Source organism: Eptesicus fuscus, chromosome 6 (assembly GCF_027574615.1).
Source record: "Eptesicus fuscus isolate TK198812 chromosome 6, DD_ASM_mEF_20220401, whole genome shotgun sequence".
Lineage (NCBI taxonomy): Eukaryota > Metazoa > Chordata > Mammalia > Chiroptera > Vespertilionidae > Eptesicus > Eptesicus fuscus.
This window is the reverse complement of record NC_072478.1, coordinates 108222828-108246178: the sequence shown is the minus strand read 5'-3', so window position 1 is coordinate 108246178 and position 23351 is coordinate 108222828. Positions and strand designations below refer to the sequence as shown.

The window sequence follows — 23351 nt, the reverse complement described above, 5'->3', positions numbered from 1 at the left end:
CCTCCCCAAGGCCCTGATGTGGTGCCTCTCAGCACTGGTCTCTGGGGACAAGGGCACCGAGGAATCCATCGCGCTTCACACACACCTGCTGGCAGCTTCGGCAGGAGCGGGCGGACGTCGGGCTCCCCGCGTCCTGTTTCAGTGTCAGGAGCCGCCGCCATCCCCACGCGGCTATGCTCAGCACGGCCCTCCTCCGCCTCCCTGGCTATCACCCCTCCTTCAAATCCACCGTGTGTTTCAGAATGAGAATCTCCCCATGTCCACAGAAAGTTCAACTACAGAGTTTGACAAAATATTTCTTCATTTTGAAACAATTCCAGACTTCCCAAAAGCTACTAAAATAGAAGTGCCACACGCCGTTTCTCCAAACCTTACGGGACCACAGGACAAGGCGGCATCGCCTTGGCCACCGACCTGCAGACCCTCAGCTGTGGCCTCCCGCCCGACCCCCCGCCGGGCCACGGAGCCTGGTGCCTGGGACGGCCCCGAGTCCTCCCGGACCAGCCGCTCTGAGGACTGCTTCCTCGTTTTGTACAAGGCGCTCACGAGACGGAGGTTACGCACTTGGCAAGAAAACCACCGACGTGACCTGTCCTTCTCGGGGAGTCAGGTTGGGGTGCTCCCTCCCTCCCCTCCGGGCGGTCCAGGGGCGCCTCTGTGCACGGGGTGCTCCATTTGGGGACCCCCAGGGCCTGGCTGTGAGAAACAACATGGCTCCGAGCCAGAGCTAAGCTGCAGGCCCGCGGCCATTCTCGTTGCTGCCGGAGTTTCCTTTTGTACAAACACACGGGTATTTCTAGTTGCTTTCCTTTAAACTTTCTTTTAATCCAGTCAACACAGATTTTAATTGTTTTGTAATTTATTGAGAGAGACATCGATTTGTTGTTCCCTTCCTCTGGCCGATTCTCGTCTGTGCCGACGGGACTGAACCCACAGCCTTGGCGCATCGGGACGGCGCTCTAACCAACCGAGCGCCAGCCAGGCCCGTTCCCGCAGTTTCTTACGTCTTTCTCATGTTACAGATACTCTCGGGTTCCGCTTTTTCATTGTTTTGTTTTATAAAAAAGGGAAAGAAAACCACTCTTCCAGGGAAGTTTTCTGAAATTCACAAACGTCCAGTGTTACAAGATGAGGCCGAGGAGGAGCCCTTCCCGGTGTGAGCCCCGCCCACCGAGGTGCTCCAAGGGCACGCGGACGCCCCTTTCTCAGTCACACCAAGTGACCTCAGGGTGACAGGTCAGCGCCACGGCTCCGCCCCAGATGCCCGGCCGGTGGCCTTCCCATGAGGATTTAGTGTTTGTCTGCCTTTCCGTCCATCAAGTCTCCAAACCCCAGCTTTTCCAGTGGTTCTTGTGCCATCAGTTGCCTGAAAGACAGACGGACAGGTGTCAGGTGGAGGAGAATGAGGGCAGCGCCCAGGCCCAGGCTGCCATCCCACCCGGGACCTGGTCCCCAGCGGCCTCCTGCTGTTCAGGCGCCGGAGCCCGGAGCCCCTCCCGCCTCCCACTCACACGCCGGAAAGAGCTGGGTCTGCGTGGTTTTGTCTGGGGAGGCAGCTCTCAGAGGCCCCCGCTCACCTCCCGGACGCGCCGGTACCTGCCACTCGCTGGCCACCATCACTGCCACCCCACCTTCCAGCACTGAGCGTGCACCCCTACACCCCCAGCAGGCGAGCTGGACACCTGGGACCACCCGCGACGCTCAGACCCAACTCTGAAGGTTCTGTGGGCCTGTGCGCGCTGGCCACGCCGCTGAGAAACACAAACCGCCCCGGAAATGAGCGGCACCCAAGCCTCGGGTCCCCGCAGCTGTCCCCCCTGGAAAACCACTGGAGCTGCTTCATGCAGCCAGGAAGCTCGGGACCTGCTCTCAGGCTTGAGCAAATGGAAGGGGGATGGGGATGGGAGAAACGTGGAGAAACGTGGGCAATTGCTGGTGCTGGGGGACAGGGGCAGCGCTCACTGGACTGCTCTCTGCACGTGCTGGGCAATCTCCCTGCAAAAAGCCAGAATCCACTTGAAAAATAAAAAGTCTACGCATAGGGCAGACTAAGGAATTTGTCTGTGTCCCCAGAAGGGCTGGACAAGCTGGTAGGTAAGCTCCTTGCTCACCACACTTGCCGCTACCAATGTGGACTGTCGGTGCAGTCGGTGGTTTCAGATTACACCGGGAAGGAGCTCCATGGGAGAGGCAGCCGAGGGGCTGGGAGGGACCTGTAGCTGGGAGACAGGGTGGGCGGGCGGCAGGGAGGCCAGATCCTGGGAACCTGCGGCGACTGTCACCGCACAGCCAATGCGGCACCGGCAGGCACCCGGCAGCTGGGAAGCCAAAGTGGCCTGAGGCTCAGACAGCAGCGCCATGTGTCCCCGGGCACCACCGCCCTCTCGTGCGGCCTCTGACCTGTGTGCTGGCTGGGAGGTGTCCCCGACCTGGCCGGGTGGTCGGGGGGGGTGGGGGGGTAAGAGAGCATCCTGGGCTCTGAGGGGCAGGCTAACAAAACCTCAGGGAAATGTCCGCAGAACCGCCGGCCCGGTCAGCAGTGTGGACTGGCGGCAGGTCACAGTAATTCCAGGGCAATGGCTCACACTCCAGCCAGGCCCAGTCACACCCTCTCGCCACGTCCCGGTGAGGAGGGCGCCTGGCCAACAGTTCTCGGAGCTGCGGCCGTCAGCGGACCCAGGACCCCCAGGGACACACTCTGGGGGGAGATGACTTTGGTTTACAGTGGGGGACCGGAGAGGCGGTCAGGAGCAGGAAGGGCCAGAGACCAACACTGGTCGTGTTTAGGCAGCCAGTTTGGCTCAGGGCATAGAGCACCGCCTGTGTCAGGGCGTCTGCAGGAGGCAACCACCGTGTGTCTCCCTCACATGGACGTTGGTCTTTCCCTCTCTTCCACTCTCTCTAAAAAGCTCGATGGCAAAATACCCTCGGGCCCTGATCGGTTTGGCTCAGTGGATAGAGCGTCGGCCTGTGGACTGAAAGGTCCCGGGTTCGATTCCAGTCAAGGGCATGTACGTTGGTTGCGGGCACAGCCCCAGTAGGAGGTGTGCAGAAGGCAGCTGATCGATGTTTCTCTCTCATCGATGTTTCTAGCTCTCTATCCCTCTCCCTTCCTCTCTGTAAAAAATCAATAAAATATATTAAAAAAAAAAAAAAAGAAAGAAAAATACCCTCGGGTGAGGATCAACAACAAGAAGTAAGAAGGGCTCTGCTGAACTGGGGCGCCGCGGGCAGGCCTCCACCCGTTTCTTCATAGCCTGCAGTCTCCGCCACCGGCCGCATTCCAAACGCACAGCACAGGGCGCGTTGGTGCGGTCGGCCCAGGGGGTGGGAGGTCACTGCACCCACAGCCTCCGTCTTCTCTCACCACCCAGGTCCGCAGAGAGGATGCTGGGAGGAACGCAGCCCGCGCGAGGTGCCCCGAGGGAGAAGTTCCCGTGCGCACGCGCCGACCCCAGCTCGGGCGGGGCGGACCCGGCGCCGCAAGGGCCTCTGGGAAAGCCGCGTCCCGGTGGAGACGGGGGCGCCGAGGGTCCGGAGGGGCGGGGCCTGGTCCGGGGGCGGGGCCGCCCGCACTTGCCTCTCCATCCGGCACTCCAAATAGGCTTTGGATTCGTGTCTGCACAACGCGCTCTCGAACTTGCTTGCGCGGAGGCACTTCATGAACTGCTCCTGGAAGCGTTTGCATTCACCTGGGCGGAAGCGAAGGCCGCATGTTGTCTCCACAGCGCCGCGGGCCGCGCGCACACGGCAGCCTCTCCGGGCCACGCCGGGAACGGCCGACCCACGGGCGCGCGCCCCGCGGCCCGGGCTGTGCCTGCGGTGCCCCGGGGGACGCTGCGGCGGAAGCACCGACCGCCCGAAGCCCGGACTTGCCGGGAGCTCAGCCACCGCAGACCTCAGGCCGAGGAGGCTTAGGTGCTCGACATCCCGCGAGACGCGCCGACGGGCGCCCCCCGCGGCCCGAGACCCCGCGCCGCTCACCGAAGTGGTCCAGCGGGAAGCTGCCCTTGTCCGGCGGCCGCGGCTGGAAGCTCTTGGACCCGAAGTTCATGGCTGTAGACATGATGGCGGCGCCGGAGCCTCCGAGGGCGCCGCACGCACCACGCAGGCCGCCGGCCGAGCGCCGAGCGGACCCCTAGCGAGCGCCGAGCGCGTCGAGCGGCCCTCGCAGCAAGGCCCCGCCCCTCTGGGCCCGCCCTCGCCCGCGCAGGCTCCCGCAGGCCCTCTCCAGGCCCCGCCCCTACGGCCCTCACAGCAGCCCCGCGGCGGGAAACAGGCTCAGAGAGGTTCAGCTACGGGCCTAAGGACGCACAGCTTCGGAACACACCAAGCCCCAGGGAGGCTTCAGGGATGGGGCGGGGGTGTCTCCGTCGCGGTGGGTGGACGCCAGGGCCCGACTGCCACTCACCTGCTGAGAAACGCGCTTCCTGGGCGGCTCAGGACAGAAATTTAATCTGCGTCTGGAGGTGCCCGCAGGCTGGTTCCTTCTGCGGGGTGCCTCCCCTTTTTTTAATTTTTATTTTTTAAGTAAAATTTTATTTTATTCGCTTAAAACACATTTTTATCTTTAATATATTTTTATTGATTTTGGAGAGGAAGAGAAAGGAGAGAAAAACATCAGTGATGAGAATCACAGATGGAACCGAGGATCGAGCCGGCAACCTGGGCATGTGCCCTGACGGGGAATCAAACCGGGACCTCCGGGTTCATAGGTCAACGCTCAACCACGCGCCGGGCTCCCCTCTTCCAGTGGCTTGCAGACGGTCCTTGGCTGTAGACCCGTCACCTGATCTCTGCCCATCCTCACCTGGCCTCCCTGTGGGCGTGTTGGGTCCAGATTTCCCCACTAATCCTGGGCGTAGGGCCCGCCCCCTAAGGACCTCACCCAGGCTGTTACTCCGGCCTGGAAGACACGTGGGGGTTTTGTGGGAACAAGGGCCTCGTGAAGAGGCAAGCCCCTGGCTGTCATTCCTTGTTGCTGTGGCAACAATGACAACAGTGAGAGGCTCAGTGGAGACCCCAGTTCTCCCCCACCTGAAACTGGGCACCCCCACTCGGTGCCTCCACTTTCCACTGAGAGATGGGGAGGTGGGTCCCTGCCTCCCCACAGGGCCGGCCAGGCTGCCTGTGATTCTGCTCCGTCCATGTGATTACAGTCACGGCACCAGGGTCCTCGGTGCACAGAGCTCACCAGCTGGCCCCTGGGACTCTCTCACCCCGATCCCTGCCGGGACCCAGCACCTCTGCTCCTTCGGGTCAGGAGGAGCAGCCACCTCCAAGCACAGGCTTCCAGGCAGGTGCCTGCCAAGAGGCCCCCCAGCCCCACCCCAGGGCCAGCTCCTCCTCAAGGCCTGGCTTGGGTGCCCTCACCCCAGGAGGCCCCCCACCCTGTCAGGGCCCCTCTGCAGTGGCCACTGCTGGATCTGGTGCCTGTGGCTGCACCTGCTCTGTGCGGGGGAGGGGGCAGCACAGAGCGGGCACCCGTGTTAGTGGGTCCACAGGGACACCCACTCCAGTCGTCTGGGCCCGGCCGGCCTGGGGCTCTGGGCCCACTCACAACGGCAGAAGGAAAAGGCATAAACACCCCTTTACAGGCTGGGCCGGGCCACACAGTTACTCATTAATCGCTCCCAGGGCCGCGGACAATCGCGGCTTTATTCCCAGCAAGTCGCACTTCCCACTGGGCTGGATGGAACCGCTCAGCCGCAGAAGGGGCAGCCCCACCCCCTGCCCGCAGCCTCGCCTGGTGGCCCTGCGGGGTCATGACCTCGAGGTGACAGCCAGCTTTTAATGGACTCCTCCGTGGGGGACGGGGGTGCTCAGCTGTGCGGTGGAGGAACCCACGTGTCTGGAAGCCTCTTGTGCGTGAGGCTGTTTCCCAAGGGCCCCGCGGCCGGAACAGAGCCCGCGCAGCAGGCATCCAGTCGATGCCCCTGAAGCACTCACCCTCATCTCACACAGGAACAGAGGCCCAGCCCCGGCCGGGAGCCTCGGGCAGGGACCCCTCGCTTCACTCATGAATTCACAGCGTGGGCAGACCAGCTGGGGTGGCTCAGCCTCCGGTTGGAGAGCCCCCTTTAAGACAGGGCACCCCCGTGGCCGGAGGAAACGCAGGAGCGGCAGAGAGGAGGGGGCCCAGAGCCTGGGGCTCCGGCCGGGAACCTGACCTCACCCAGCACAGGAGGAACATCTGCCGGAATCTAACAGGCAGCAACCCCGGCGCAGGGACCCGTTTCTCGGAATTGAGCGTCCCTTGCAGCTGAGCACCAAGAAATGTGCCCACAGGTATTTTTAGCAGCTCGTGCCGAGCCTGAGGCAGGCGGCGAGGCCTGAGGCGGGATGTGGCGGATGGAGGCGGCGGCTCCTCTCCATCCTCTCCGGACGGTGTCACACCTGGACCTCCGCGCTGCCCGTCCAGGACATGCAGTGGACGGAGGTGTGAGGAAGCACACACTTCGCCGAAGGCGCAGGAGTGGGGGCACAGCCGGTGGGGGCGGGGGTTCCCCGACACTGAGGCCGGGGAGACTTCTGGGCCCTCTGCTGTGTGCCTGTGAGGGAACCCAGAGAGTGGGTCAGCTTTGTTGTGGGGTGACCGGTGGCCCCACAAGAGAGGCGTCCACCTGGTCTCTGCAGGTGACCAAGGTAGGAACCCGGACGAGGTGGCCCTGGAGGAGGGGGGCCTGCACCCCAGGACGAGGGCTCCTTAGGAGGCAGAGCGGAGAGGCACACAGACACAGGGAGCGGAGCCCTGACATGTTGGGGGACACGGAGGAATGCGGGCCACCAGGAACTGGGGTCACAGGTCCTCCCGGAGCCCCCTGGGGCCCAGTTCTGCCCACACTCAGCGGCCAGGTAAGGGTCTGCTCTGGGCCCAGTCTGTGGCTGCAGCCCCCGGACACTCGCCCCGGTGGGGCCTGGGGCCACTGGGAACCTGGCGGGGGGGCACTGGGTGTGCGCTGGGCCCAGACGCCCCATCTGAGGCCCCCGGGGCTTCCCCCAGGCCGGGCCCTGCGGACACCTGGACAGACCAACTCCACCCGTCAGGGCACAGGCCCCTCAGCCGCCCCAGAGGAGGGCCAGGGCTCTGGAAGGGCCCACTGGTGCCAGGACCCCCTGAGGAATGGACTTGAGGGCAGTTGGGACAGACTGTCCTGGAGCCCTGCCCCTCCCCTGGCTGGGGATCTGGGCCGATTGGGGCTCCCCCAGGTGACAAAGCTGTGTGACTTCCCAGACTCGGGTCATAGGTCGTGGCCTCTGCCCCTTGATCCTCACTCCCAGAGGGGTCAATCCCGAGACTTGGTGGAAACTCTGGGGACCCCGCCCTGACCCCCCTTACCTGCCATGTACCAGGACCTCTCAGCTGAGCCCCGCTTCCTCCTCAGTGACATGGGCCCCTCCAGGCTGCCGGGAGGAGCTGAAGGCTCCACGGCAGAGCGGGCCAGCACCCGGCCAGGGGACGGCCCCGGGAGTCCCACCGGCACCTGCCCAGGGCTGCCCAGACCTGGGCCTCCAGGCGGCACCCGCCTGCAGGAGGAGGCCGTGCAAGACCCAGGACCCCCCAGGACCCGGGTTCCTCGCCTGCAGCCCCCACCCGAGGCCCAGCAGGCGGCTCCTCTGGGAGGGGGACCCTGTGACTCCGCTCCCAGGTGGGCCCTCTGAGGACCCCGGCCTTCCTGACTCCTGGGGGCCCGTCTGCCCGAGGGGTTCTGGGATGCAGAGTCCCTGCCCCGTGGGCTTCCGAGGCCGTCAGGACCCTGCCCACCAGCTCCGCCCTCTCTCGGCCGAGCCGCACACACAGCTGCTCAAAGCTGCCGATGAAGTGACCGTCCCTGGACGGCAGGACCCAGCCACACGCCTGGCAGCAGCCTGGGTGCGGGGAGCTCGGCCCAGATGACCGAAGCCCCAACAATTAGCTACTCCCTCGCCCGCCCCCGCGTCCCCCAGCCGTGCGGTAGGACAGGCCGCGGGCGAAGCAGTGTGCACCCCCCCCATGGAGGCGTGCAGTGCAGTCAACGGGGGGCGGGTGGAGGTCCGTGGGGCCCAGCGTGGGGCCGGGCGGGCGGCCTCCTGTCGGGGCAGGTGGCGGGGAGCAGGCCCGGCCAGTTCTGGTGCCAACAGCGTCCCACCCTCCTAGTTCCTTCCCAAGGCGGTGCCTCCCCCTCCCTGCCGGGCGAGGGGGGTCAGGAGACAGCGTGGCCCAGGACGAGGGCTGTAAACTGGCCACCTGTCACCCGCCAGCCGGCTGCAGGGCCGGCCTCGGGGCGCTCAGCCCCGCCCTGTCCTGGCACAGGCTGGTGCCTCAGCCCCAGGTGACGGAGCCGACAGCCCCGAGGAGCAGCCGTCACTCAGGGCCGCTCCCTTAGGCCCAGGCGGGGGGGCCCTGCTGGTGACCTGACGGCCCTGGGATCGGAGGTGTCTGCGTGCACTGGGCCCAGACGCCCCATCTGAGGCCCCCGGGGCCGGGCCCTGGGTGCCCACTGGCCCACGGGAGGGGCTGGGTGGACACCGGTGGTGGGGGGCTGGGAGAGGCCCAGGACCTCACGGCCATGGGGCCACGGAAGCAGGCTCAGCAGGGAAGTTGGGCTCCCCCTTGAGAGTGGGGCCGGGCCCCTAAGCCCGCAAGTCCTGGTTCTGATGGGGAGACTGAGGCAGAGGCGGGGGCTGCCCGGAGGAGCAACGGGCCAAGGTCCTCTGCCCCGCCTGACGGGACGCCCACGCACAGGGCTGGCACACCGCCCCCTGCAGACTTGACCCCACATTCCACACACGCCTGTCGCTTTAAGCCGCTGGCTGTCCCCTGCAAACTGCTTGTTCCACATTCTCGGGTGGTGGGTGTGGGGCGCGGCACGCCCTCTCCGAGGCCTATAAGGCGCAGGGCGGGACGGGGGGCCACCACCGCGTCCTCATGGCCCTGCTGCTCCTGGGGCTCCTGGGGCTCCTGGGGCTCTGGGTGCTGCTCCGTGGCCCCCGCCCGGCCCCCCGCTGGCCCCCCGGGCCGCGCCCGCTGCCCCTCGTTGGGAACCTGCATCTGCTGCGGGTGTGCCAGCAGGAGCGCTCGCTGATGGAGGTAAGGGGGGGCGCCCTGCAGCCGTGCGACGCCCCTCGCCTGAGGAAGCAGAGCCCTCGTTTCTGGGACCCCCGTGGGCTAGGCGGCTCGTGGTCCGGCCAGCGCTGGCCGGCAGGGACACAGGGACCCAACGGCCCGCCTGCCGTGGGAGGAGAGACTCCGCTGCACGTTAAGATGGGCCATCCACGGAGCAGAGAGCCAGGAGGACTTCCTGGAAGAGGCAGCATTTGGAGAGACCCTGACGCAGGGGCAGGTTGGGGCAGTGGAGGGGAGGGGACAGGACTCCCGGGAGCGGCGCACACACGGGGCTGCCCACCGCCCACCAGAGGGGCAGCTGGCGGCGGTTCCTCCTGCCTGGGCGGCAGACGCAGGTGGATGGGGAGGGGCTGCACATGGCTGCAGGCCTGGGTTCTGGGTCCCGAGGCTGCCATCCCGCACGCTGGGGCAGAGCGGCTGGGACCAGAGCGCTGGCCGAGGCCGAGCCCCAGCCCCGGCTTCAGCGGGAGGGCGGCAGCCCCCACCTCGGGCAGGGATGCAGTGGGGACAGACGGGGCGGGGACTGGGACAGGGCCCCCAAGGCCAGCGCTTGCTGGCATATTGTTCTGTGCCCTCATGCCGGCCCGGGGAGGTCAGAGTGAGACACACCGGCCAGGCGGGCCCTTCGAGGGGTGAGGCCTGGGGGGGGGCTCCTGTGCAGGCCCCAAGCTTCCAGCGCGGCCACCCCAGTGCACAGCCCTCAATCCTGCCCCCGGAGCGTCCCCCCAGGATGGCCACACCCAGCACCACAGGCAGTGTCCCTCCCGGAGGGTGCGGGGCTCTGTGGGGTCCGCTGTGTGGCTCCCGGGCCTCTCCTCACGGGTCCCCCACTGCCAGCTCTCAGAACAGTACGGGCCGGTGTTCACCGTCCACTTGGGAGGCCAGAAGACGGTGGTGCTGACCGGCTACAAGGCGGTCCGGGAGGCCCTGGTGGGCACGGGGCAGGAGCTGGCCGACCGGCCCCCCATCCCCATCTTCCAGCTCATCCAGGGGGGCAGGGGTAGGTTTGTGATGGGGAGAGGGCCCCCAGGTGGGGAGGGGCAGTCACCAGCCCTGCTCTCCGGGGGGGACAGGGTGTCCATGTCGGGGTGGGGCGGTGCACGGGGACCCTGCACACCGAGGGGACGAGGCCAGCCCCGGGAGACGGCGGGGCAGTGAGCGCCTGCTCTGGGGTCGCCCCGTGGCCTACAGGCATCTTCTTCTCCTCGGGGCCTCGCTGGAAAGCCGCGCGCCAGCTCGCCGTGCGCACCCTCCACGGCCTGGGCGTGGGGCGGGGGCCCGTGGCCGACAAGGTCCTGCAGGAGCTGCGGTGCCTTGTGGGGCAGCTGGATCAGTATGGAGGTGAGTGAGGGCCGGGGGGCCCCCTTCCCCAAGCCCCTCCCCACTGAGGCCTGTCTCCCCCGCAGGCCGGCCCTTCCCGCTGGCCCTGCTCGGCTGGGCTCCCTCCAATGTCACCTTCACGCTCCTCTTCGGCCAGCGGTTCGACTACCAAGACCCTGTGTTCGTGTCCCTGCTGGGCCTCATCGATGACGTCATGGTCCTGCTGGGGACTCCCGGCCTGCAGGTGAGAGGTCAGAGGTCTCCTGAGATGGGGGGAGGGGTGCCAGGGCCACTAGCCAGGAGAGGTGAGGTCGGCTAGGGCCGTGGTCCCCAACTTTTTGGCCACGCCCCCTGAGCGTCTCTCACAGCCTGATGGCCCCGTGACCTAGAATTCTTATTATTCAAAAAGCGAGCTCATTCGCAGGGAGGAAGCCTCAAAGGCCTTGAACTTGGTCTACACAAGCTTCCAAAGAACGGGGCATCCACGAACGAGAAAAATAAAAGAACGAAAGGACAGCTGAAACACTAACAATGGTTAAGAAATCACTAACAATGGTTAAAATGATAATATGAAGAGCTATGAAAAACCAGCAAAGTTTCAAAACATAATAGAGAACAGAAATGCATAAACATGTCACAAAACGTATTTATAAACTGTACATGAGGCCCCTAGAACCATAAGAAACGCAAAAAAATCACTGTAAATAACTCATTCTTGATTTGCCCCCTTAAAAATCAAACTGCCCCCCCCCCCCCCGGTGGGGCGCGCGGGCCACGCTGGGAACCACTGGCCCAGAGGCAGGCGCCCACACCGCGGCCCCGCCAGCCCAGGAAGGACCCGCGCCCCCGGGAGTCCTCGCCGCCCTCCCCACATCTCCCACCGCGAGAGCCAGTGCTCAGAGGTGGGCGGGGCCCGATGGGGGCCTGACACCCGGGACCTCTGTCCCACTCCCTTCAGAGAGGGCGTCCCAAGTCCGGACCCGTTTCCCCACCCAGCACGGCAGGTAGGCAGGGTCAGCGCCGTCACCAGCTCCCCGACCCGGTGCCGGCCGGGTGCCGTAGCGTGCTCCCCGGACACAGCTGTGCAGGTACAGCGAGCATCCAGTGAGCGCCGACTGCATGCCGACCCGGCTGGCCGGTTCAGAGGGGCCGAGGGCCGGGCCAGGCCTGAAGGTGGCAAACTCCTCCCTTTCAATGGCAGCGACTCAGCTCTCCCACAGGGCAGCCCAGCCCTCCAGCCCTCACCTGCGAGGAGCCGGCTTTGGGGGGTGGGGAGCCGGAAACTCCCAGGTGTTCCTGGTCACCAGGCTCCTCCTCCGTCCCCGCTGGTCCCACCCTCACTCGCTGTCTGCCCGCCCCAGCTGTTCAACATCTACCCCCGGCTGGGGGCCCTCCTCCAGCTGCACCGGCCGGTCCTGAGGAAGATCGACGAGGTGCGGGCCATCCTGAGGGCCCTCCTGGAGGCGCGGCGGCCCCCCGCGCCCGGGGGAGGCCCCGTGCACAGCTACGTGGACGCCCTGAGGCAGCAAGGCCAGGTCTGGGCCAGCCCCCCTCCTCCCCGCCGCCTGGGGCTTCCCTGAGCCCGGTCTTCAGCTGTGAAAGGGGTTCCCGCCGCCTCGGGCAGCTGGGAGGGAGGACGGTGGCCCCGCCAGCAGGTGCTCAGGGATCCCGGCGCCGCCCGCCCTTCCGCCAAGAGCTGGGGGCCCGCGGGGCGGCCTCCGCTGAGCCCTGCCCCCCGCCCTGCAGGGGGGAGACCCCGACGGCTTGTTTTCGGAGGCGAACGTGGTGGCCTGTGTCCTGGACATGGTCATGGCCGGCACCGAGACCACCGCGGCCACGCTGCAGTGGGCAGCCCTCCTGATGGGCAGGCACCCAAGCGTGCAGGGTGGGTGTGCGGCCGCGCCCTCGCCTGCGCCAGCCCCCGGGGCCCAGGGACGAGGCCCCCAGGGACACGGGTGCCCCCTCTTGCCTGCAGACCGGGTGCAGGAGGAGCTGGACCGGGTGCTGGGCCCCGGGCGGCCCCCCCAGCCCGCGGACCAGCGGGCACTGCCCTACACCAACGCCGTGCTGCACGAGGTGCAGAGGTTCATCACGCTCCTGCCCCACGTGCCCCGCTGCACGGCGGGCAGCACCCGGCTCGGCGGCTACCTGCTCCCCAAGGTGGGCCAGGCCTCGGGAGGGGATTCGGGGGCCCTGATGCCGGGCTCTCGTGGTGGCAGGGAGGGCATCCGAGCAGGGGGCCGCCCCCCCTCCCCCCCGTGTGGTCTGGGGTTCCCTGTGAAATGGGATGGCGCAGCGAGTGCAGGGTCCACCCTGGGGCAGCCCTCACGGCCGGCCGGCCTCCCGGGACCCTGTCAGGGCTCCTGTCCAGGCCTGTGGGGGGACAGGCACCCCAGCCAGCCCGCTGCTCTCCCCCGCAGGGCACACCAGTGGTCCCCTTGCTGAGCTCCGTGCTCCTGGACAAGACGCAGTGGGAGACGCCCGACCAGTTCAACCCGGGGCACTTCCTGGACGCGGACGGGCACTTCGTGAAGCGGGAGGCCTTCCTGCCCTTCTCTGCGGGTGCGGGGCGAGCGGGGTCTCAGGCGGGGACCTCGGGGGCGGGGACCTTGGGGGCTGGGGACCTCGCCCGGACTCCAAACGCCCCCCCTGCCCCCCCCCCCCCCCGGCTGGGAGCTGATGCCCTGCCTCGGTTTCCCCACAGGCCGCCGCGTCTGCCTGGGAGAGAGCCTGGCGCGGACAGAGCTGTTTCTGCTCTTCGCTGGCCTCCTCCAGAGCTTCCGCCTGCAGCCCCCGCCCGGCCTCAGCCCCGCTGGCCTGCGCACTGTGCCCACGCCCGCCTTCACCATGCGGCCGCCGGCCCAAGTCCTGTGTGCAGTGCCCAGGCCCCAGGGGCGCTGACGGAGGCGGCCTGGCCTGTGCTCTGGGCCCGGGGAAGGGGGGGTGAGTCACCGCCCCTGGTGGCAGCCTGGACGGAGGTCCTCACCGGCCCTTCGCTCACCACAGCCCTGGTCCAGACAGCTGACCACGGGCCCGGCAGCTGTCCCTCAGGCCGCAGTGGGCCATGGAGGCAGGCCATCTGCCAGGCCCCGCACCCCAAAACTGGACCGCGTCCCTCCTCTCCCAGAGCAGCCAGGGTCCCACCTCTTTTCCTCTGCCCGTCCCCCCGGCCCGGGGTTCAGCTGCTGCGTCTGCACCAGGACCCCCACCAGCCCTTCCCACCCCGTGCCCATTGGGGCAGCCTCTCCGCCCCCAAGTCCGTCTGACCCATGAAACCTGCACCCCCGCCCTGGGCCCGAGTCTGTGCCATCTCCCCCTTCTCCCCCGTGAAGACAGGCTGACGAGGGTGCAGCCAGGCCCCAAACTAGGCAGTGTGGGTGCACCCTCCTCCAGCGGGAACAAGTTAATAAAGACGAAGAGTGGGCTGGGCCAGTGTGGCTCAGTGGTTGAGCATCGACCTATGAACCTAGCAGGTCACAGTTCGATTTCCGGTCAGACATGCCCAGGTCGTGGGCTCAATCCCAGTGGGGGGGCCTGCAAGAGGCAGCTGATCAGTGATTCTCTCTCATCATTGATGTTTCTCTCTCCTTCTCCCTTCCGCTCTGAAATCAATAAAAATATATTTTAAAAAAACACCAAAAAGTGAGCCACTGCCTGGTATGTGTGTATACCTATACATGCTCACACACATGCAGGCATGTGCACACACCTATACATGTTCACACATGGGTGCATACACACACCTGTTCTTGTGCAAACGCGTGTATGCAGGACCTCACTTCCCTCTTCACCATGGAAACCTGACCTGGGATGGGGGCATCCGCCGGCCACACAGACAGGACTCGACTGCCGGCCGATCCTCGGAACTGCACGCGGTCTGGCCCCGGCCAGGTGCAGACAGGCCGCCCCATGGCCTCTGCGTGCGGGTCGGGAGGGGCACAGGCTGACGCAGGACGATGGTGGGCAGAGGGCTCTGAAGGTCTGTGCCCGCACCCCTGCCTGGGGGTGCCCTTGGCCCAGACCTGCCTGTGGCTCTAGCGCCGGCCCTTAGCCTCACCGCAGGGGCCCCCCAAATCCCCCAAAACCAAAACGACGGCCCTGGACTGTGAGCAAACCCTCCAGGGCCGTGGTCGGCAAACTCATTAGCCAACAGAGCCAAATACCAACAGGACAACCATTGAAATTTCTTCTGAGAGCCAAATTTTTTAAACTAAACTTCTTCTAACGCCACTTCTTCAACATAGACTCGCCCAGGCCGTGGTGTTTTGTGTAAGAGCCACACTCAAGGGGCCAAAGAGCCGCACGTGGCTCGCGAGCCGCAGTTTGTCGACCACTGCTCCAGGGCACTCAGGCGGCCGCCTCAGCTCCCAGGGCTCCGAGAGGCGACGTCCATCGCAGCGGAGCCCTCTCTGGTTGCTCAGTGGTCAGAGACCTGGCCCTCAGCGTGAAGTGTCTCGGGTTCCATTCCTGTCAAGGGCATGCACCTCGGCTGCAGGCTTGATCCCTGGGTCTGCTTGGAGTGTGTGCTGGAGGCAACCAATGGATGTGTCCCTCTCACACTGACATTTCTCTCCCCCTCCCTTCCACTCTCTAAAAATCAGTGGAAAACTATCCTCAGGGGAGGATGAACCAAAAAACCAAGACCAACTCCAGCGGAGCTGGGGCCACCCCCAGGGCAAACCCCAGGGCTGAGAGGGGTCGAGGCTCTCTGCCTGTAGTGTATGTGTGCATGCGTGCAACCATGTGTGCCTGCATGTGCGAGCATGTATGTGTGTGCACAAACGTGAACACGTATAGGTGTACCACATACCAGTACATGTGTGCATGCACATATAGCTGTGTGTGTGTGCCTGTGTGCACACATGTGCTTGTGAGATCAGGACTTCAGCTGCACCAGTGGCCGTGGATGGCCCCAAGTTGCCACACAGCTCGGTGGGAGCCGACACCTGGGTGCTGGATGGGAGGGTGGTGTGACCCTCGGAGACAGGGCTTTGGGTGCAGGTGAATAGACGCTGAGGCCCCCGTGGTCAGCAAGGGACTGGCCCTGGCCCTGACTCCTCCCCTCGCCCCGAATGCGGCCTCTGTGCTCGGCGCGCAGCCCTGTGACCCCCGGGTCCAATGCATGCACTGCCCGGGAGCAAGGAAAGCAGGTCCACCTTCATGCAGACAGACAGCAGGTAAGTCTTCCTCGTGGGCGGCTGTGGGAGGGCAGCACCATGGTCACTGCGAAGGGCAGCCCACAGGAGGGTCATCCCGCAGGAGGGCCAGGTGACAGACGCCGGTGCGTCGGGGCGGGCACGGCAGGGACAGCCTGGTGGCCGCACACTCTCCCTCAGCAAACGCCCCTCCCAACCTGCAAGCAGGCGAGGGTGGACAAGGACGAGAGCCGTGGCCGGCGTGGCCGCTTTATTGGAAGTGCAGCCAGTTCCCCTGGAGCCGGGCAGTGAGGCTCCACGCGGCCAGGCGGGGGCAGGAAACACGAGGCCTGCACGAGACGGCCCCAGGCCCCACGCTGGCCCAACCCAGACGGCCTGCAGCGGGCGGGCAGGGAGCTCTGCCAGTCTTGGGCCCTGGTAGAAAAACAGGCAGCTTCCGGGCCCGAGGGCAGCTGGGCTGGCACCTGGCGGGGGCCTGCGGCCCTAGGAGAGCAGCTGCAGCACCTGCCGGGCGCGCCGGCTCCTCTCCAGCAGGGGGTGGCCCGGGCCGGCTCCCGCCTCGTCCAGCTGCCGCATCAGGGCCTCAGCCTTCTGCACGGTCAGCTCCCTTGCCTGGCCCCTCAGGCCCTCCAAGTAGGCCAGCAGGGTGGGGAAGTGCTGGTCGGGGACCTGTGCAGGAGGGAGGAGGGCCGGTCAGCAGCCAGGCGGGGGACGCTGGGCCGAGGGGACCGAGATGCCTGCAGCGTGGGCCCTGGGTTCCGGCCCGGCCACTGGTGCCTCGGGCCCAAGGCGCCGCCCAGTGTCCTCACGGGGGGGGGGGGGGGGGGGACCGAGGGCCTGGGGGCGGGCGCAGCAAGGGGAGGGGTGCTGGAGAGTTCAACTGCTGAAGCCAGCCCCACCCAGGTCCTATTTTAACTGGGCGCCCAGCACAGAAAGGAAGGAGGACCACTGTGCAGGGTCAGGGTCAGAGAGACTGGAGGGGCGGTGCAGGCAGGGCTGTGAGATCCCCTCCATCCCCCTTACCCGCCCCCCTCGGCCCCCCCGCCCCCCAGCACACACCTGGTCGCAGTCGTACATGTGCAGCAGGAGCCAGGTCTGCCGCGTCTTCTGAAACCGCCAGCCCTGGTGCTTCTGGGCCCAGCTGGAGAGGAGAACACAGTCTCAGCACCAGGCGGAGGCGTGGGGTCTGTCTGCACCGGCCTGGTGGCCTCTGCTTGGCCGGGGCAGTGTCCAGGCTCAGTGTCCATGTGGGCTCTGGGGCCCCTCCCAGCCCGAGGGCACAGACGTGGAGAGGGGCCCAGGGTGAGGCAGGGGTGCACCCGGGTCCGCCTGCAATTCCTCTGGGGTGTGGAGGGGCCCCGCATCCCCGCAGCCTGCCAGCCGCCCAGCTGTAGGCGAGCCGCCCGAGTGACAGGCCGTCTGCCTGGGACGGGCACTTCACGGGCAGCACAGAGCAGCCCCGGCCAGAACGGGCCGGCCGCCCCGTCCTCCCAGAGACCATAGACGTGGGGTACAGCCCAGCCAGCCCCCCATCCCCGCGGCCTCTCACCCACAGAGGTAGTCCAGGGCCAGCTGGGCACCCGAGGGCTTGGCTGGCAGAGGCGGGGCCAGGGCCGTGGCCGCCGCTTCCCGCAGCCGCTTTCTCTCCTCTTTCTTCCGCTCCTTCTTCAGCTTCCTCTCCAGGACCCTCTTCTCCTCCGGGGACAGCTCCGTGGCTGAGCTTGCGCCCTCCTGCGGGGAGGGCCCCGGCAGGGATTCAGGAGCTGCACCTCACTCCCGCCCCCGCCCACTCCCGCCCTCGCCCCCGAGGCCAGGGGTGCAGACTGTCAGAGCAGACCCTGCAGAGGCCGCGGGGCTCCGTGGGCGGCTTAGCCCCAGGCCTGCAGAGCCTGCCACCTCCCCCCGCCCCCCTCCCCCTCCACGACAGGCCGGCCTACAGAGGGCTGGGCGGGAGTACACTGGCCCTGGGCTGGGGGTGGCTGGCTCTCCTCTGACAGGGCAGGGCCTCCAGATGCAACCTCCTCCAGCCGCTCCCCGAGACGGCCCCCCTTCCTCCCTCCCAACAACCAGACAAGTGCCACCTGGGGGGCTGGGCGGCACCACACTCTTCCAGGAAGACGGACACTGTTCACTCTGGGTCAGGCCGGCCCTCCGAGGACGGGCCCAGGACCGCGGCCCCAGAGCAAAGCCGAGCAGAGTGGGGTTCCAGCCCCCTCCGTACCCTGCTCCCCCCACGCCCATACCCCTTAGCAGGCCCCCCCATAAAGCGCCAATCCCTTGACAACACCCGCTCCTTCTGGAATCTTCTAAAACAACAAAACAAACCCAGCTGTCAGCCCCTCCCTCCTCCTCCCTGAAAACCAGCTGGAATCCACAGCGTCAGGGCCTGGGGGTGGCAGGCTGACAGGCAGGCCGTGCGCCCTCCGCCTTGGGCTGGGCTCACAGGCCACCCCGAGGGCCTCCTACGGGCTGCCCGCACGTGTGCGCACACAGACCGCTGGGTAGGGGCAGGGCAGCAGGGGTCGGGGCATCTGTGTGTGGAAGGGGCGTGCCCAGTCCCGGAGGATGGTGGCAACGACCACGGCCACGGGCACCACGGAAAGCCTGGCGCCAGCGACAGGCACCCGTCCACCGCCGCCGGCATCGCCCCGCCTGTGCTCTCTCGGCCAAAGGCTGACCACCAGGCTCAGGCAGCACCCGCCCGTCCCCAGCCGTGGGCAGTGCAGTGCGGCGAGGGCCAGAGAGGGGGCGCTAAGCTGTGCACCCCGTGGGTACCAGGCCGCGTCCAGTGGCCTGTGACTGGCCCCCAGCCCTTGCTTAGACCAAACAGGGTCAGACTGAGAGCGGCCACGGCACAGGTGTGCCCTAGGGACCCTCTCTCTGCTCTCTTCCTGTGGGGGTGGGGCCCCCGAAGGGCCCTGGCTTCCCCTGGAGACATGAGCATGGCCCGGGGCTCCGGACTGTCCAGTACATGGTCACTCAGTGGGGCGTTCCCCTCCCCACAGCCATCACACTCACTCGCATGCATGCACGCACGCGTGCAGGCCAGAGCCTCCGAGGCAGGGGGTGTGGGCTCTGCACAGGCCTGGGCGCGGCTGACAGCAGCAGAGCCGGGATGAGGCCCCAGACCCCAGACCCTGCCCGCTGGAGGGAGCTACTGACCGCACTCTCACAGGGCGGTCAGGCCAGGGACGCGCTTTTCCTGGGTGAGAGCTGAGGGAGCCCACGGCCGGCCGGAGGCAGCCGGGACCCACAGCCAGGGCGCACCTGCCTCTGCCGGTGCAGGTGCTGGAGGACACCCCGACGGTGGTTGGGCATTTGTTTTCCAAAATGTGGAAGAAAGAAAAGAAACTCCATGCCTTAACCGGTTTGGCTCAGTGGATAGAGCGTCGGCCTTCTGACTCAAGGGTCCCAGGTTCGATTCCAGTCAAGGGCATGTACCGTGGTTGCGGGCACATCCCCAGTAGGGGGTGTGCAGGAGGCAGCTGATTGATGTTTCTCTCTCATTGATGTTTCTAACTCTCCCTCTCCCTTCCTCTCTGTAAAAAAAAAAAAAAATCAATAAAATATATTAAAAAAAAAAAAAGAAAAAGAAAAGGAACTCCAGCAGGAGAGACTAGCACTTGGCCCCACTGTAAACCAGGACCCGAACTGCTGCCCGTGGGCCGTCCCCAGGCCGAGGCTGAGCACGCGCACCCCGCACCCCGCACTGGGGCCTGCGCTCTGGAGCCACTCAAGCCACGTGCCTGCCGCCAGGGCCGGGCGCACAGGCAGGGAGCTGGTGTTCCCAGGAGCGAGGGCGCCGAGGGCGCGGAGGGGCTGAGGGGCTGAGCGGCACCTGACACCACTCTGCGCCCAGAAGCCTCGCACCAGCTGGGCGGTGCCTGGCGTCCGCTCCTTCATCAGAAAGTGCCACCAGGACGTATGTATGGCTGCCAGCGAGCTGCTCTGACAGGGCCGGGTGAGGCCCAGGGGAGCGGGACTCGGGCGTCGCTGCTCTGTCCCCAGAGCTCACGCGGCCTGAGATGTGGAGGCTGCTGGCTGGGGGTGGGGGTCACCCAGCGTGATCACAGCAGAGGCCCGGGTGGGGGCCGGCCTGCGGCTTCCTCAGGAGAGCACCTCCACCCTCCACCGCCCGGCAGCCCCGTGGGTGGGATGCGTGGGCACTGAAAGTGACGCGTGCTTTAAGCGGCCACAGGGAGGCGGGGTCAGGAGGGTGATGAGCGGGGAAGCAGCGGCAGGGAGGCCTGGGCTGGCGAGAGGCAGGTGCGGGCTGAGCCTGCTGACAGATGTGGACAGTCCCCACGGGCGGCCATGGCTGGGGCTGCGCCAGAGGCCCCTCAGGCGCGTGAGCCCTGACCACAGCGTCTGTCCACAGGTTGTGCCGGGGCTGCTGTCTGCTGACCCCGAAGCCAGCCAGCCCCTGCGGAGCCCGAGCCCGGAGCTCAGCGAGATGGAGCTCGGAGACGGGAGGCTGGTCCCAGGAGCCCCTCCCTCCCTCCCTCTCTCCCTCCCTCCCTCCCTCTCGCAGGGGAAGCCACGTGCCCACCTGCGCAGGGTCAGAGCCGAAACTCCCGGACTTATGACCCCAACGATTAAAAACAAAAGGGTAACTCAGGCGTGGCAGCAGCTTCCTCTTCCCTTTGCTGAAACCAATGAAGAGCGTTTCCCACAATTTTTAAAGAAACCTTTTATTTTGAAACTAGTGGCCCAGTGCACAGATTCATTAGAAGAAATATTAGAAGAAAAATTAATTGGAAAAAATATTTTAATATTGCCATTCACCCTTTATAATAGAAGTGTCAGAGATAAAAGAAAATTAGTAAAATGTATATGGAAATAATACATAAATTAATTAATAAACAATAATGTGAAATAAAAACAACAAAAATGATATTAAAAAATTGATAAAAACAATGACTGATAAATTGATTAAACTTACTCTAATATCTCCCTGTACACCACATTAAGAGTGAAAACATCTTCAGAGTGCTTGACTAATTTCCCTTGTGATCAAGTATTTACAACTTTAACATCACACACTCTTCGAACTCGAGAGAAAGCAACATATAGCTGACCCTGTCCGGAAACGGATTCAGGTAGGAATATTCCTACTCTGTCTAGAGTTTGCCCTTGTGATTTATTAACAGTCATCGCAAATGCTGGCATCGCAGGAAACTGTCTTCGAATCAATTTAAATGGGAGGCCAGTGTCAGACGGGGACAAGTCAATTCCTGGAATCAGAACCACCTCATCTCCACAGATCCCGTTAATGCTTCTGCTTCGATTACACTAGGTCGCAATCTTTTGATAATAAACCTAGTGCCATTACAAAGACCCCATTTACTACTAAGATTTCTCAGTAGCATGATGATTGCAACTACTTTCAATTTTAATTTATGACACGGCATTCCCGAAGGAGTAATACTGCTAAGAAATTCGATGGAAAAATTTTCCTTTTTGGCATCATCCGTTGAATCGATGGAATCATCACTCAAATAGGCGTGAAAATCTCCATCGAGTATATCCAAAATGTCTTCATTTAATTTATGAACGTGCTCATTTTTAGGACAAAGAATCACACGTTTAGATATACTTTTAACGTTATCTATAGATATACTATTTCCAAAGGTAGCTTCAATAATAGATCCTTTACAAATCATTTCACGGGGGATTTCAATAATATCCGAGAGCTTCACATGTATTGCGCGTGCGAGTCAACGTTCATTTAAAATTGCCAGCGCGCGTCCTATGAACTGGTCGGCTGGTTGGACGTACGTACGTACGTACGGCTGGTCACTCAGCCTTTTATATGTTTGGGTAACTCGATGCACCCTGTGCCCTGCTCCGCGTCCCTGGTGCTAACTTAACCTTCGAACCAGAGCCAAGGCCCCCCAGGCCCCCCATTTCAAAGTCCAGAGGACGGCTCGCGCTCAGCTTTGTCCGAGTTGATACAAAACGCAGTGAAGACAGTCATGTTCTTTAAAGGCGAACCCCACCTCCCCGCTGGATGGAAGCAGTTGCCTAAACTCCCGTGTGAGGCACCGAGCTGCCTTCTTGCTGCTGCAGAGCAGGCAAGCTCCCCCTGGCTGGCTGGCAATGCCGCCGAGAATGGGAGTTACTGCAGAGAATTCCAGATAAACGCCCTGGAGCGTCGGTGGGCCCTGCGCAGGCGGGCGGCGAGCTGAGTGGAGTGGGCACTTGCCCTCGGGGTCCCTGGCTGGCGCTGGCACGGAGGCAGACGCGGGCTCTGGCCCCGAGGCGCTCACGGCCGGACGCAGGTGAGCTCCTGGAGGACAGGGAGCGCGGCTGCCTGATCCAGGTCCACGTGTGCAGGGGCGAGGAGAGCCGTCTCGATGGCGCTCCTGCGAGTGTGCTGGGCCTGCGGACCCGCCTCAGGTTAAGTGCACGAAACAGTACACGGACTCACAGGCACAAACGGAAAGGCACCAGACTATGAGAAAGATCACCACGGCTTATTGCCACCTGGTGACCAGCCACCGCGGGGAGCTGCATGCAGGCACCCCTGGAGTCCCCCCCACAGGTCTCCCAGCACCCACAGTGAAGGAGAAAATGCTTATTTTTTTCTTATCCAGGTTCAAGCTCCCCGAGTTTGTGAGACGGGGCAAAGAACAGAACCCCCACGAGAACCCAGACCCCCAAGCCCTCGGCTTTGCCACTGCACGAAGCCCTGGAAAAGGGCAGGCCCTCCCTGGGACTCCCCTCCCCAGCAGCCCCCCTCCTTCCCCTGGGCCTGGGGGTTCAGACCCCAGAATCTGACCTCCTTCCTCAGCCCAGCGACAGACTGGGACCCCGGTCCTTGCAGGACAGGCCAGTGCTCACTGACTGTGGCCTTGGCGGACAGGGGGTCCTGCCCCCCACGTCCTGGCTGGGGGTTTGGAATCGACTGGCCTCAGCTCCTGTGGTGCGGGCACACTGGCCCATATCAGAGACGCGTTAGGACAAAGGCCACACGTGGGCCAGAGCCACCTCCCAGGTGCCACAGCACGGCTCTGCGCTCCGTAGCTGCAAGCAACAAGCCCCTATGAGCTGGACACCCGGTGCTTAGAGACGGGCGGCCACAGCACCCCTTTGGTGGCCGGGCGGAATCTCAGGAGCACCGGGCTTCGTTATTACTGCAGGGAGAGCCGTGACAATGCAACTTTCTTGTCTTTTAACCCGAGAATTGAACAGGTTTGCTCATGTCAACAGGCACCGTGAAAACCCAGGGCACGCGGGTGCGCAGCCCTGGGCACAAAGCCGGGCGGGAGAGGACCCTCCCCCCCCACCGTTCAATGTCCCAAAGCCTCGCCAAGGCCGTGGGCCAGCTCCTCGGTCCCCAGGAGCGCGGCAGCGTGGTCCGCACCACGAGGCCAGGCTCTGCGCCAAGGAGGCCGGCCCAGCCCTCCTCCTACCCCCCGGCCTGCAGCACAGGGGCCGGGAGCCGCCAGCCACCAGGAGCGGCCGGGCAGGAGCAGACCTGCTACTGCCCTGAGAGGGGACCGCTTTTCACAAGACCCGACTGGGTTTCTGGGGACAAGTTCTCCGTACGAAGGTGTGCTTCCCTCCGTTAGTGCACGTTGCACCGTCTCACAGGCACAGCCCATCCAGTCCCCGTCTGTCCCAGGAGGGCCTCCTCCCCCGGGCAGACGGGTGGGAAGAGGGGAGGCACCGGGCGAGGCCTCTGGGAGAGGGACCCCCCGGGCACCTCAGGGCTGAGCTGGCAAGGGGCTGAAGGGGAAGCCCACAGGCACGGTGGCTGAGGAGGG

The 23351-nt window shown here is 64.7% G+C and overlaps 3 protein-coding genes and 1 non-coding gene across 5 annotated transcripts in view; 1 reads left to right on the top strand and 3 right to left on the bottom strand.

Annotated features, from left to right (window-relative positions):
* Positions 1 to 1136: 1136 nt before the first annotated feature.
* On the bottom strand, positions 1137 to 4160 carry LOC129149357 (cytochrome c oxidase assembly protein COX19). Its single transcript, XM_054717057.1, has 3 exons — positions 3985 to 4160; positions 3581 to 3692; positions 1137 to 1366 (listed from the first exon to the last, which is right to left on the bottom strand). The coding sequence occupies exons 1-3, from the start codon at positions 4064 to 4066 to the stop codon at positions 1291 to 1293; spliced, it is 270 nt and encodes an 89-aa protein (XP_054573032.1). The 5' UTR covers positions 4067 to 4160; the 3' UTR covers positions 1137 to 1290.
* Positions 4161 to 8877: 4717 nt separating this feature from the next.
* LOC103299213 (cytochrome P450 2W1) lies at positions 8878 to 13364 on the top strand. The gene is made up of 9 exons (XM_008156064.3): positions 8878 to 9070; positions 9944 to 10106; positions 10298 to 10447; positions 10513 to 10670; positions 11788 to 11961; positions 12173 to 12311; positions 12402 to 12586; positions 12847 to 12988; positions 13131 to 13364. Exons 1-9 carry the CDS (start codon positions 8909 to 8911, stop codon positions 13325 to 13327), a joined length of 1470 nt encoding a protein of 489 aa, XP_008154286.1. The 5' UTR covers positions 8878 to 8908; the 3' UTR covers positions 13328 to 13364.
* A 2443-nt stretch (positions 13365 to 15807) lies between these two features.
* C6H7orf50 (chromosome 6 C7orf50 homolog) overlaps positions 15808 to 23351 on the bottom strand; it is a 66788-nt gene continuing 59244 nt past the window's right edge. For both annotated transcript variants that reach the window (XM_054718275.1, XM_054718276.1), the window contains exons 3-5: positions 17132 to 17313; positions 16642 to 16723; positions 15808 to 16251 (exon numbers count right to left, since the gene is read on the bottom strand). In XM_054718275.1, coding sequence (XP_054574250.1) covers positions 16066 to 16251; positions 16642 to 16723; positions 17132 to 17313 — 450 coding nt within the window. In that variant the 3' untranslated portion in view covers positions 15808 to 16065. The remainder of the gene's footprint in view (positions 16252 to 16641; positions 16724 to 17131; positions 17314 to 23351) is intronic.
* MIR339 (microRNA mir-339) lies at positions 21820 to 21893 on the bottom strand. The gene has a single exon (NR_129276.2). It is a non-coding gene; the product is annotated as a microRNA mir-339 (primary transcript).